The sequence below is a fragment of the Lepidochelys olivacea genome (assembly GCF_965140295.1).
Source record: "Lepidochelys olivacea isolate rLepOli2 genome assembly, chromosome: 9".
In the NCBI taxonomy this organism is placed as follows: Eukaryota; Metazoa; Chordata; order Testudines; family Cheloniidae; genus Lepidochelys; species Lepidochelys olivacea.
The window spans coordinates 47,495,290-47,509,705 of NC_140419.1; the positions used below are offsets into that span (position 1 = coordinate 47,495,290).

General features: G+C 44.0%; 1 protein-coding gene across 3 annotated transcripts in view; it reads right to left on the reverse strand.

Moving 5' to 3' along the window:
- Positions 1-14,416, reverse strand: part of MYO7B (myosin VIIB) — a 97,314-nt gene that overhangs the window by 75,144 nt on the left and 7,754 nt on the right. The window contains exons 1-5 of one of the 3 annotated variants that reach the window (XM_084638193.1): positions 13,989-14,117; positions 6,880-6,922; positions 4,676-4,789; positions 3,132-3,284; positions 558-742 (exon numbers count right to left, since the gene is read on the reverse strand). In XM_084638193.1, coding sequence (XP_084494319.1) covers positions 558-742; positions 3,132-3,284; positions 4,676-4,789; positions 6,880-6,897 — 470 coding nt within the window. In that variant the 5' untranslated portion in view covers positions 6,898-6,922; positions 13,989-14,117. Of the gene's footprint in view, positions 1-557; positions 743-3,131; positions 3,285-4,675; positions 4,790-6,879; positions 7,057-13,988; positions 14,118-14,416 lie in introns of those variants that run through there. The other 2 variants (XM_084638191.1, XM_084638192.1) reach the window with 2 other exon arrangements.

Genomic DNA, 14,416 nt, shown 5'->3' on the forward strand with positions numbered 1-14,416 from the left:
AGGTAAAAAAGGTACCTTCCCTGCTATGGACAATGTATTCAGGCTTCCCATTTTCCATCTATTTATAAAGAGACTATTTGTGTAGAATGTCCTGCTGCACTCAGAGGGCTTGGAGGGGAAATGATGGGTTTTGGAAATATAAACATGTGCAAGGGAGCAGTCTCTTGATCCCTTTTTCTTGCAAAATATTTCCAGTAAGGGTCCAAATACAAAAATTACAGCACAAATATGCAGGGTGAAATCAGCCCTGTCTCTGAAGCTGTGCATGAAAATGTTATGTATGCACCCATTTGGGCAAACATAGTTGACATGCTTGGACACACATTATACAGTCACGTGGATACATAAATGCACGTTCAGGACTAAATATTTCTGAGTCCTAACTGAAAATGACACAGCAAAAAAGCAAATGTTCTCTTCTCATTTTCCCTGATGTTATCTATGCCTCCCCAAAGGACTGAAGAGATTGTCACCTCTCCAGACACTTTGGGAACCCTTCTCTATCCAATCCCCGTGGTAAACCTACCACCACTAGTCCCACCCACTCATCCAGTTACCTGATAACACAGCACTGGTCTCTCTTATTCCTCTTCATATTGAAATAACAGTTGTCTGCGATGGCAAAGACATGGGGAGGCAGCTCCCCAATTCGCTTGTTACTGTAGAGTTGGATCTGTTCCATTGTGTAGAGTGGCAACACCTGGTATGGATTCACTGCGACCAAGATAGAGCCTGTGTAGGTCTGAAAGAGGAGAGAGTTACCCATAACATCAAATCCAGACACAGCAGAACACAGCCATAGCCACCCTGGGCTCTGCTCTCGTTAGAGAATCATAGAATCATAGAATCATAGAATATCAGGGTTGGAAGGGACCCCAGAAGGTCATCTAGTCCAACCCCCTGCTCAAAGCAGGACCAATTCCCAGTTAAATCATCCCAACCAGGGCTTTGTCAAGCCTGACCTTAAAAACCTCTAAGGAAGGAGATTCTACCACCTCCCTAGGTAACGCATTCCAGTGTTTCACCACCCTCTTAGTGAAAAAGTTTTTCCTAATATCCAATCTAAACCTCCCCCACTGCAACTTGAGACCATTACTCCTCGTTCTGTCATCTGCTACCATTGAGAACAGTCTAGAGCCATCCTCTTTGGAACCCCCTTTCAGGTAGTTGAAAGCAGCTATCAAATCCCCCCTCATTCTTCTCTTCTGCAGGCTAAACAATCCCAGCTCCCTCAGCCTCTCCTCATAACTCATGTGTTCCAGTCCCCTAATCATTTTTGTTGCCCTTCGCTGGACTCTCTCCAATTTATCCACATCCTTCTTGAAGTGTGGAGCCCAAAACTGGACACAGTACTCCAGATGAGGCCTCACCAATGTCGAATAGAGGGGAACGATCACGTCCCTCGATCTGCTTGCTATGCCCCTACTTATACATCCCAAAATGCCACTGGCCTTCCTGGCAACAAGGGCACACTGCTGACTCATATCCAGCTTCTCGTCCACTGTCACCCCTAGGTCCTTTTCCGCAGAACTGTTGCCTAGCCATTCGGTCCCTAGTCTGTAGCTGTGCATTGGGTTCTTCCGTCCTAAGTGCAGGACCCTGCATAAGCTCATAAGCTAAGCAGGTTCGGGAAAGGATAAGGAACTCTTAGGGAAAACCCCGGGTGCTGCAGAAACTTGTGGGTTGATGACTCAGTAGATTGCACTCTTCCCTCTGAATCAGTATTGAACTGGGCACTATGCTACTGGACATAGGGTCATTCAAATGAGACACAATGCTGTGCTCCTGATCAATACTGGTCCATTAAGGATCCCACTGGTGCTTTTTGCAAAAGAAGAGATACTAACCATGATCGCCTGGCCAAATTCCAGCTCAGTTAATTACACTGTGGTTAAAATCTCTGTTAGCTCAACCAGATATGGTATTTTTCGTTTCTTACCATTAACTGTTGTGAAATGTTGCTAAGTGATGTTAAACAGCTGTTGTATTCTACCCCAGATGTGGCTGCACTTCAGGGGTAGGCAAAATAATTGGTGTGTGTGTGTGTGTGTACATACCCCAGTTATTTTGCCTATCACTGAAATGTGTCTGTGTGTATATAGTGTCATTTGGTAAAGTTTATAAAGTGCCAAATGGGATCCATTTGGATGAAAGGCATTACAGTATATAAATGCAACATGATTACATACAAGAGCTTCAAAATATGACTGCCAGGGTTTATTATTGTAATGGTTACATTGTTACATTTACTTTACATTGTTACATTTGCTATAGTAGTGTAGCACCTATTAAAATCAGGGCTTGATTTGGCACTGCCTGGGCACTGCATAAACATGTTGTAAGACAGCCCCTGCCCTGTAAAGTTTACAATCCAAACAGACAAGCAGAGCAAAGTGTGGGAGAAACTAAGTAACTATATCCTTGTTTTCTAGATAGGGAAGTAAGGCACAGAGAAATTAAGTTACCCAGGGTCACACACGAAGTCTGTGGCAAAGCCAGAAAATGAAACCACATCTTCTGAGTCCCAAGGCAGTGCCTTAAACACAAGACCAACATTCCTCTCAATGTATTTCATTGCATCACAATTAAATAAAGATCAAATTGAACCTAAAGACAAGCCAGATCATACCATTGCCAACAATAACAAATAGAGCATCTGGTTGGACTAATAGTTTGTTATTTCCTCAGGTGAATATTGAAATTAGCCTAGCAGAGTGTATGTTGATTTCCTAACTGCATGCTGTACCACAGACCTGATACCTGTCTTAATGTCTGGATTGACAGACAGAGAGTCACCACTGGTAACTTTCACTTTAGGCAGAAAACTAAAAGGCAGCTCTCTTGCTGTCCATGCATCTCGCTGTCGAGTCACTCCATGATTTCAAAGTCTGGTGCCAGCTCTTGTCCTTGCAGTCAAGGTGCTAGGATGAGATCAGTTATAGAGAAGAAAAGGGAGAATTTCAGAACTGCTGAGACACTAAGGCTCTCTCAGTCCAATATTTGGCAAAGGAAACCAGGCTGCCTTGTGTCAGAGGCTGCCCCTTGGCTGACAAATTGTCCCCCTGACAGAAGTGTGCTGTTTTTCGTTTCTTATTCTTGACTGAGATTTGCCCATTTGTCTTGGCACTCACATAGATTTTGTGCTCCTGATGGCGGATAAGGAGGTTATGCACTATGCCTGCTTCATTCAGGTCCCCGAGGCGTATCATGTCTTCCACCCCTTGTGCAGAGGTGGGATGCATGGGACGCACAGCATTGATGTTCCGGGCAGTGATCCAATGTTCCTTAAATAGAACAACACAACAGCTTTTAATTAATCATCTGGGATTTTGTACATTAGCTCAGGGGCATCCAAAGGAGGGAGCCATGTTGCCGTGGAGAAAACCTGAGTGTAACTCACACTAGCACAGTGTGGGTTTAGCTGGCATAACCCAGAGCAGATTGCAGCAGCTTTATCTTTAATACATAGGTGCAGCCCACTGAGACTATGACCCAGCATGCAATGCTTGAATCAAGATAGGACATTACAGGTGAGGAATATAGTCAAGATCCTGTGGCAAGCTGGACCTAGGTGAGCCAGCCCTGGATTCTCTTATGCTCCAGTGGAATTTCTGTGGCAGCTACACTTAAATTAAAAATATGGAAGTTTTTAATTGAAATATGGAAAGGAATAAAACAATCAGTTCAGTAGCCCACATCCTGATATTAAATTCAGTTAGTGATTTCACGCTGTCCCCACATTTTCAGTTTTGCTGCAGATTTGGGTATTGACAAAGCATAATGGCATCGTAACAACTGTTGAGAGGAAACCTGAGGTTTGGGAGCTGGGATGGGGACAGCTGGGCGTTGGGTATCAGGAAGGGGTGGGAAGAAGCTTGGGCTTGTAGGATAAGCACAGGCATTGGATGTTTCTGATTTTTAAAAAAGATCAGCAGTGAAACAGTTAACAGTATGCCATTTAAAGTGTCATCTTTATGTTTGAGAGTCAACAATCCCTTGAGATGAATGGAGCCATTCACACCTTCCAGAGCTATCCTTGCAAGCCAGCTGCAGGTGCAGAAACACAACACTGCATCAGTTTGTGCTCAGTTCTTATTCTCAGTGTTCTCTGCACAATCATGAGGGCTAGAAATGGAATGAGAACTTAGATGCTGGAGCACAATTCTCCAGCAAATGTGGGACAAGAAGTACTCGCTGTGGCAAATTCAGCTGCTGTGGATTACACGGAGACTATAACCTCCCAGAAATACAGGCTTGGAGATAGGACCAGACCATTGGCTCATCAAGTCCCATGTCTTGCCTCTGGCAAGTACTACTGCCTGATTCTTGCAGTTCTGTAGTGCTCTGATGGGCCATACACTAGACTGGCCCTGAATCATGACATCCAGATCAGATTCTGAACTCCACTAAAGTTAGAGGGTGTTTGGATATCCAGAATTTTGATTTGGCCCATTATAATGAAAGAGGCTAGCCACAACAGCCAGTTCTGTATCCGGGTGTAGATTCCAAGGGTGAAATCCTGGCCCAGCTGACTTAAAGGGGATCTGGATTTCACCCTAGAACTCCAAAACGTTCAGGAATAGATCTGTGGCTTGGTTCAGGCCCATCTCTTGTTCTTCACCATGTTACATAAAACTTAAGTATGTTCTGCTGAGGAAGTTATAACGTAGCCTACCTTGCCTTCATCATCCTCCACCAAGATCTGTCCTGAGTCAGAGATCTTCACAACTGCCCCAATAGGGACATTGTATTCACTGTTGGACAAGGATTCCAGCCATACATGATCACCCTGGCGAGAAGGAAGTGCTACTGTTAAGTACTGCTTTACATCTAGGCTCCAACTAACTCTTAGCATATATCTCCTGGTTTTAATAACTGTGGGATTTCTTTTACATTTGCTTAACTGGCCCAGTGCCTATTGCCTGGACGAAGCGTTATCTAGTGGTTAAAGCAGGTTAGGAAGTCAGGACTCCTGGGTTCTAATCCCAGCTCTGCTACTGACCTGCTATGTGACTTTGGACAAGTCATTTGGGATAGCCATTTTATAGGCAGAAATGGCACAGAAGTTATAACAATGACACTGCTTATCTAACTACATTACGTCACAGAGAAGTTCTGAGGCTCAGCGACTGTCCACAAAGTGCTTTGATATTCTCAAATGAGATATAGTCTGTATGTGCATTTATTATTATTTCTGCTACTTAAAAACATTCAAAGACAAAGCAGTATTGGAAAAGTGGTAGGAGGGCATCTTCAGACAAGATAACGCTGATGGGTTGACTAGATATCCTGGTCATTTTCAGAGATTTGTGATAGTAAGTTCTAATTGCACATTCCCTCAACGATCAATTGAATAATCTGCACATGGAAACATTAGCACATTTATCAGCTCCTTCCCTGGGGACAAATCCTGCACTCCTTATTCAGGCAAAATTCCTACCTTGGCATCAATGAAGGACCACACCTGGGGCAGCTCCAGTCAGTATTCTGTCTACAGAGCAAACAGGCAGGCAGAATGCCTATGGTGCCTCAGGAGGGAAGCATACTCCGAGATGACTCTACACTTCCTTTAGAGAGGTATAGCTAATGCTCCAGACAGCACTGGCTGCTGTTTGCCAGGCATGACGAATCCCTCCATCCTGCACTACATCCCCTTTGGAGTATCTTGCACGGCTAGTGGTGCTAACACTCCCCCAGCCCTTGCGTCCACAGAATGCAAAGACCAAGATCACTGCAGCCTCTTGCAAGGTAGAGCGGGATCCTTTGCACTTTCCCCTCCACTATCCCATGTGCCCACACAGGATCAGCCACATCTGGCCTAACCGGTTTTATGCCAATGGTCAAAACTTGGCTGCAAGTAGAATAAAGACTATAGGCCAGATTCTCCACTGGGGAAACTGGCATAGCTCCATCCACTTCAATGGAGCTACACCTGTTGAGGATCTGGCTCTGTTGCATATTATTCCAAGTCGGTTCCAAAACATTTACTACCATGGAGTAATTTAAACCTCGTTGGTTTTTTTCCCTCTTAAAATATGTTATTGGTTTACATTAAAAGACAAACAGTTGTAAAGCACTATTGCAATAAATTCTGCACCAGCCAGTGGAGCATACCATCTGTAAACAGAACCCTTACTCACGGTGAAGGGAACCTTACCTCTCAAGGAGCCGCATTGGTTTCAGTGGAAGTGCTCGTGGTGTAAGGCACCAACTCAGCATGAGCAAGGATACTACAAGCTTGCCCAAAATAACCATTATGCCCAATAAACAGAACCAGTTGTGTCTCTGTAATTTTGTTTGGGAAGATGTTGTTTGATGCTTAGTTGATAGATATTGGCTCTTTGTTGCTTTTACTTCTGAAGTGAAATGCGTTAAGTTCCCATGGACTTCTTTTCACCTCTTTCTGCAACATCCCCCACTAGACCGGTGGTTCTCAACCTTCCCAGACTACTGTACCCCTTTCAGGAGTCTGATCTATCTTGCATACCTCCAACTTTCACTTCACTTAAAAACTACTTGCTTACAAAATCAGACATAAGGATACAGAAGTATCACAACACACTATTACTGAGACATTGCTTACTGTCTCACTTTTACCGTATAGTTATGAAATAAATCAACTGGAATATAAATATTGTGCTTACATTTCAGTGTATAGTATATAGAGCAGTATAAACAAGTCATTGTCTGTATGGAATTTTAGTTTGTACTGACTTCACTAGTGCTTTTTATGTAGCCTGTGGTAAAACTAGGCAAATATCTAGATGAGTTGATGTACCCCCTGGAAAACCTGTGTGTATCCTCAGGGGTACACATATCCCTGGTTGAGAACCACTGCTCTAGACTAACCAGTACACCAGAGCAAAGCATCTGACTTACCTTTCTGAGAACCACCATCCTGCCTCACAGTCCCACATACAGCCTGTGCTCACGAAGAGAAGAACAGACTTAGACTACAGGAGAGCTCAGGGATAAGAACAGATCAAAACACTGCCAAAAGTGGGGCACGGGCAGGACTCTCCGCTTAAAAACCAAAAACGTAGTATCTTTATGAGTCTGCATAGGATTAAAGAAAGGAAAAGTGATCATTAAAAGTATACACAAAATGTGGAAACAATATAAACCATATACCTGAAGGCAAGAATCCTCAACACAGCGCAATGCACAGATTGACTTGCAGGCTATCCTGAGTTCTACCACATAACCCAAGAGGTAGACTAACATAGAAGGCATCACTGTGGAATGTTGTTGGTTTGTTTTTTTAACAGAATTCTCTTAAGCTAATGCCAAAAAAGTTTATAGGCAGAGAGTCAAACTTAAATTTAACCCCCAATAACAAGACATCACGTAAACTATACCGTTATTTGCATTCAGTTGGTCCAGTGACCTAGTGGCTCAATTCCCGTGAGTGGTCAGCCCAGTAACCCAGATTTATTTTCTACCTTGCTAAGCTGCCCAATGCAGTCTGCCCACTAGGTCTGGCACAACACGCATACAAAAGCAGAGATCCATATACAGCCTTCCTCATCTGTGGCTGCAGTGAAGGGCTTTGAGAAGGATTGTGAAGGAGGGAAAATGAAGAGTGTTTGAGGATTCCAGTTGCAAAGTGGAGAATCCCCCAGGAAACAAACAAAAGCATTGAGGCCACAGTTGAGAGGACAGTGTTGGTGACAAGAGTCCAAAGGATTGCCTTGTTTGTTGAGTGTGCAGGCCCTATTGAATCTGCTCCCTTTGCTTTAACATAAATGATTATATTATTTAGGCCATGAGACCTGGGACAACCAAAGAACCACAGACTAAATAAGCACAAATGCATACACCTTTCCCTGCAATTGGACTCTTGAAGCAATTTCAGGGATAAACATGATCTGTGGGTTGCCTTACTTGCTACACTGAGATTTAGTCCAGTGTCCTTTCGATATGCACAGGGAAATCATGGACAAAGCTTTTCAGAAACTGTTTGAGCTGGGACTGGGCTGCAAAGTCTGGCTCTAGAACTAGGTTTGAAGTTTTCCAGAGTTTGAGTGTTTTGGTTTGGGACCATCTCTAGAAAATACACCCCAAACCACATTTTAATATGATCTGGGATCTCTAAGATCATTCACAAGAAAATAGCGCTGACTTACAGAGGCCAAATACATCCGTTTAGCAGATGAGCTGGAAGGCTTTTCAACTTCTAAAGCTTTTCAACTTCCAAGATCAGATGTCTGTGTTATCTCCTGAAACAATTGCTGGAGGAACTAAAACTTAATGCAGCCCGGACTCTCCATTCCTTACATTACGTCAGAAATTAGGGATATGGGTAGAGTTCGATCCCAAGCCTCCATTACACAAATCATATAAAAAAACAATGAACATAATTGACAGTCGTTTGGTGGACAGATTATCTGGTTTGCGAAGATGACTCAGCAAACAAAGGGGAGGGAGCAGCCAGGGACCAGCCGAGGCAGTTACATATGCAAAGTTGGGGGTGTCATCCATCACTTGATCATGGGTGGTATTATTAGTCACTGATCTTATACAAAAAAAAAAAAAAAAAAAAAAAAGGAGTACTTGTGGCACCTTAGAGACTAACAAATTTATTTGAGCATAAGCTTTCGTGAGCTACAGCTCACTTCATCGGATGCATCCGACGAAGTGAGCTGTAGCTCACGAAAGCTTATGCTCAAATAAATTTGTTAGTCTCTAAGGTGCCACAAGTACTCCTTTTCTTTTTGCGAATACAGACTAACATGGCTGCTACTCTGAAACCTGATCCTATACTAAACAGCATGAGTCAAAGAGCAATGTCCCTGCCAGCTGATGCTCTGTGTACCTGAGGAGTCCATTTTGCCTTGACCTAAGCTTAATAATGGCTTTCTTTTGCTTAGTCTCCCCCAGTTCACCACAACAGGACCCAAGCCCACTGGAACAGGGTGGCAAGATCTACAACCACACACAGAGATTGGGGGCGCTTTTTTGTTAGGTCAACAAATTAGCCCTATTAACAGGAGCTACCCCTAGTAAAGCTGATAAGTAAATTCTGCGGACTCATCACAGCATGTATAGCTTGTTACCTCTGACAGGGTAGAAAGGGAGAGAAGCTTGACCCTCTGGTCAGAGGGAGGTAGGGGAAATTACAGGAAGGCCCTCGGATCCAGCAGGCTGGAGTTGAGGTGGATATTCTGTTTTCATTAGTCAAGTTACCTGTGAAGCTGAACCCTAGGAAGCCCTATATGTATGGGTTTTATTTGGAGCAGGGTGGGAATGTCACCTGAAGCCATTCGATTCTCAGGCCATCATATTCCCAGCTCTGTGTTGCCCAAACCCCCAGGAAGACATTGAACGGGTTCCACTGCTACAAGGCAGGGCGTAAATTTAGCTGGAGCCCAGCATAGCAGAACTCTGGTAAATATTTTCAAACCTGTGAGAGGCCCAGCACCTCCTGCAGGGCTGAAGCCTTAAGCCCCGGCGCCCCCGCTTCTCCTGTGGTGCTAAAGCCCGGACCCCTGAATGGGGGGGGGTTCTGGTAAATAATCTTTGAGAATTTAAGCCCTGGCTACAAGGGACCTCCAGAGCAGGCTACAAGTGCCACCTTTGCCTGTGAACCCTCTCTAGTCCCTAACAATATCCACCAAATGCCAGCCTCGCTCCCACATTCTCACAGGTCTCTCACCATTGTGTGTCTGTGTGAAAAACTACACTCTCTCTCACCTCCTTTCAATCCACCCACAGGAGCTCCCCTATCCCGGTGCTGCCTCTTTCTGGTTGTTCCAGGACACCCTTAGAAAGAAGATGTTTCATTTCAGGGTTTATTATACTAATGAAATATTTGCAATATATTTTCTCCCATTTGGAAACATCTGACTCTAGAACCAAAATACTATATTCCATTTTTGCTGCCACTTAGGATGAATTATTGAAAAAAGCTGTCTCAGGACATCATCCTGTGAGGGGTTGTTTTACCCTAGTCAGGTGATTATAGGGTTAATGTGGACCTGAGAGGCCAATTAACACACCTGATTGCACCTGGAGTATGGGACAGGCCTAATCAAAGATGAAGCCCAGCTGAGGAGGAGCAGGATGGTTTCTATTAAAAAAAAAAAAAAAAAAGGAAGAGGAAGCTCAGGTCAGAAGGTGGCTGAAGTGAGAGAGGGAAAGAATTCTGCAGACCTGCTCTGAGTGGAACCTGGAGAGATACAGAGAAGCTACCAGGTTGGAATACGCTCTGGCCATGAGCCCTGACAAAAGGGCAGGACCTGGGCTTCCAGGGAAGAAACCCAAGGAGGTGTTCAACTAAAGAGGTGTTTCAGGAGGGAGGTTTACACTCTGGGATATGCCCTGATAGGAGATGACAGCAGGCGTGAAGGAGACGCCTGGAGTCAGCCTGAGAGAAGGCAAACTGACAGGCAGGTAACCTCGTGGGTAGATGGGAGTGGAGGATCCCGTGTAGAGACTAGACTAGAGGAAGATAACTCTTGAGAGTCAGCGTTCTGCAGAAGAATGGAGGGCTGGAAGGACCTGGGATGGATTAAAAGTTTCTGCCTAAGGGAGGGGACAGAAATTTCTTTTGTTGCAGTTTGTGTTTTGCTTTTTAAGTTTGGTTACAAGACTCCAGGGAGAGACCTTAGGGCTGTTACTCTGAGAGAGGAGGGAATGGAAGAGGAGCCCTGGAGAGGTGGAAGATGTCTGGATGACCAACAGTGTGTGGGACATGATCTGTTTGGGATGTTGATACCCTGGACAGGGAGAGGCTTTAAAGCAGGGGTTCTCAAACTTGGGGTCAAGACCCCTCAGGGGTCATGAGGTTATTACATGGGGGATCATGAGCTGTCAGCCTCCACCCCAAATCCTGCTTTGCCGCCAGCATTTATAATGGTGTTTAATATATTAAAAAGTGTTTTTAATTTATAAGGGGGGGTCGCACTCAGAGGCTTGCTATCTGAAAGGGGTCACCAGTACAAAAGTTTGAGAACCACTGCTTTAAAGTGATCTGGCTGGAGGGCCAACTCATGAGAAGAGGAGAATCAGATCGACCATCAGGAGGGGCTGCAGGAGAGGAAAAAACTGCTACAAGGGTACATGCTAGAGGACAGTCCACTTTTTTATACATCTCAAAAGGATTTGTCAACTTGCTGCTTGGTTAGAGCTCAATCAGGAAATACAGCATCATTTGCATTCAGGTAAATATTGATTTGATGGCACACCTCAAGTAAATCATTAACAGAATGAGTAAACAACACAGGACCAAAAATTGATCTTTGGAGCTCACCCCGAACTACTCCAAAACTTCCTACCTGTAACATCCTCAGCTGAAACAAAAGAAAACCCATTTGTCTGGTTGTACATGCTATGGCATCGTTAAGTGAAGTGCAAACATAATCTTAAAACTTCACTTTCTCAGTGCTATTTGAAAAATTCTGCTCTTTGGCTTGATCTTCACTCCACAAAATGTATCTTTCTAGAAAGTTTAAGCAAAAATGAACCATGCATATATGCACTACAAAATATCATTAAGAACCAGAGTCTGATAATTCTACATTTGCTGAATGGTGTTGTATTCCAGGAGTAGCCCCAGTGAAGTCACAGAATAAGGTGCTACTCGCCATAAATAAAAATAAAAGGAGTACTTTTGGCACCTTAGAGACTAACCAATCTATTTGAGCATAAGCTTTTGTGAGCTACAGCTCACTTCATCGGATGCATTCAGTGGAAAATACAGTGAAGAGATTTATATACACACAGAACATGAAAAAATGGGTGTTATCATACACACTGTAAAGGAGATTGATCACTTAAAATGAGCTATTACCAGCAGGAGAGCGGGGGTGGGGAGGGGAACCTTTTGTAGTGTGATCACTCTTCTTACAGTGTGTATGATAACACCCATTTTTTCATGTTCTGTGTGTATATAAATCTCCTCACTGTATTTTCCACTGAATGCATCCGATGAAGTGAGCTGTAGCTCACGAAAGCTTATGTTCAAATAAACTGGTTAGTCTCTAAGGTGCCACAGAAACTCTACAGTGAAACAGAGAGAATGTAGCTTTAGGGATGATACTGTTTTGTTTTGTTTTTTCCCCCTTATTCTAATATAATTCTTGTTCAGTGTTAAAAGAAAGCTTTGTGATCCTTTACGATGACAGAAATCAGGATAGGTGCCACCACCTTCTTTCAAGCAACTCACTGCTATTCCTTGAACAGTATTGTGCTAGAAGGTGTTAATGGCTACCATCAATCTCAGGCCCGGTTAAGCCAATGGGTGTGCTAACCACCTTTCTTTCCAGATAAATGAAAGGTGCAATTAAGCCCCTTTATGGAGTAAGATAGCTGGAGACAATAAAAGCTACCATATAAAGCTGGGGTGACCAACCTGTGGCTCTGGAGCCACGTGCGGCTCTTCAGAAGTTAACATGCGGCTCCTTGTCTAGGCAGCGACTCTGGGGCTGGAGCTACAAGCGCCAACTTTCCAGTGTGCCAGAGGGTGCTCACTGCTCAGCCCCTGGCTCTGCAGGCCCCACCCCCACTCCACCTCTTCCCGCACCTTCCCCTGAGCCTGCCATGCCCTTGCTCCTCTCCCTTTCCCCCCAGAGCCTCCTGCATGCCACAAAACAGCTGATTGGGAGGGAGGGAGGGAGAGGCGCTGATGTGGGGCTGTTGATGTATTACTGTGGCTGTTTGGCAAGGTACATTGGTAAACTTTGGCTCCTTCTCAGGCTAGGGTTGGCCACCCCCGATATAAAGCAATAGGCTGCATGGGGATGCCTGCGCAGGGATGAGCCATGTGGTCTGTGGATACTGCAAAGCCCCCCCTTAAGCGCATGCTTAACTCTGCACACAGCAAATAGCCCCAGTTACTTCCAAGGGCTATTCACAGTGCATCTAGCTAAGGATGTGTGTATGTGGTTGCAGAATTGAGACCGTAGCTACACGTCGATAAAATTTACATCTACAGATATTTGGAAAACTGTACTTGGAAGCATTTTGTGAAGTCAAAGAAAATAACGGAGTGTGCCTGCTTTGCAAATGATGTCTAAAGGCTACACCTTTATTATTTCAAAAGTACATTTAATCCCCCAAACAAGGCAGATCACGTCATCATTAAGTACATGCTAAGTTTGAAGTTTAGAAAGCTCCTTTTTTTAAATGCCGAAAAAGTCTGAAAAATGTCCTTAATAGCTGAAAAATATTTCCTCTTCCCCAACAATATGTTTGTCTATCTTAACTATTATATATATATGCAACTTTTCCAATAAGAAGGTTATAGTTCAAAGCCTAGAATGTGCATTTCAGCTCAAAAGATTTTAAAATGTCATAACTGAAATCAGAATGCAAAGAGGAATCTCATCCTGAACTATACCAGTCACTATTGCAACACTAATACTGATTTGCTAGAGGTTTATAACCATTATAAACTGGAATAATTATAGCTAGTTATCAAATCTGCAGAACTCATGAATCCAGAAAAATATGAATATAAACTTCAGTAAATGACAGCTTGCAGCTACCAGTTGTACCAGTCCTGGTCCCCAACTGATCTGTAACATCATAACACCCTAGCTTATTCAGCACTATCAGGAACTCATTTTCATGATCTTGGACACAAGTGCAACAGTTATTCTCCTTCCCTTTTACTTCTTGGTTTGAATGGGCTCCCTCTGTCCATCTTTTAGTTGCGCTTCCTGCAACTACTTCCACTCCCTACCTCCCCAGAAATCTTTCCCCACACCAACATGAAAATTGCCTCTCCAGTGGCATCTAGTTATGATCTACCCTTTCTCTCTTCGAGTCTCATCAGGAATTTTCTTGGGAAGCCTCTTAGTTTTTATGGATTTCAGATTCAAATTCAAGAGTAAAATTTCTTCTTTTACCCAGTATTAATAGCAAATGCTCTCCCCACTCCTTGCTTGTATTGCTTTTTGCAGTGCATGTCTTTGCTGCTCTTCTCACCTGAGCAAGCTAACCCTCTAAATCAGAGTCTGAATGGTACCGAAAAGGATGGGAGGTACCTGTTCACACGGAAGATTTTGCTGTTTGCCTGATTCTGCTGTGTTTCTTCTCTCTCACAGATAGCAGAGTGGGAAAGAAAAGGGAGATGAAGTTGGTGGTGGAGCCATTGAGAATCCCGCCCTGCGTGTCAGCCCTCCGTGGCAAAAAGGAGGAAGTAACTGAAGTGCCTTTCACAGTTATTTATTATGGGACTTTGCCCCCAGTTCAGCATTTATTCCATTTCCACACCAGGGATTCCAGGCACCGGTGAGGTCAATCGCTCTCATTCGTAATGCTTGCCTGAGCTTTAAACTTTAGCCTCTCCACTGCATGTGGCTCCTGTCAGACTCCTGAAAGGCATCCCAAAGGGAAAGGCTTGGGCCTGATTCTCCTGCTTCATAGGCCACAGAGCTCAAGAATGGAAAATAAACTCAAGACATCCCTTACC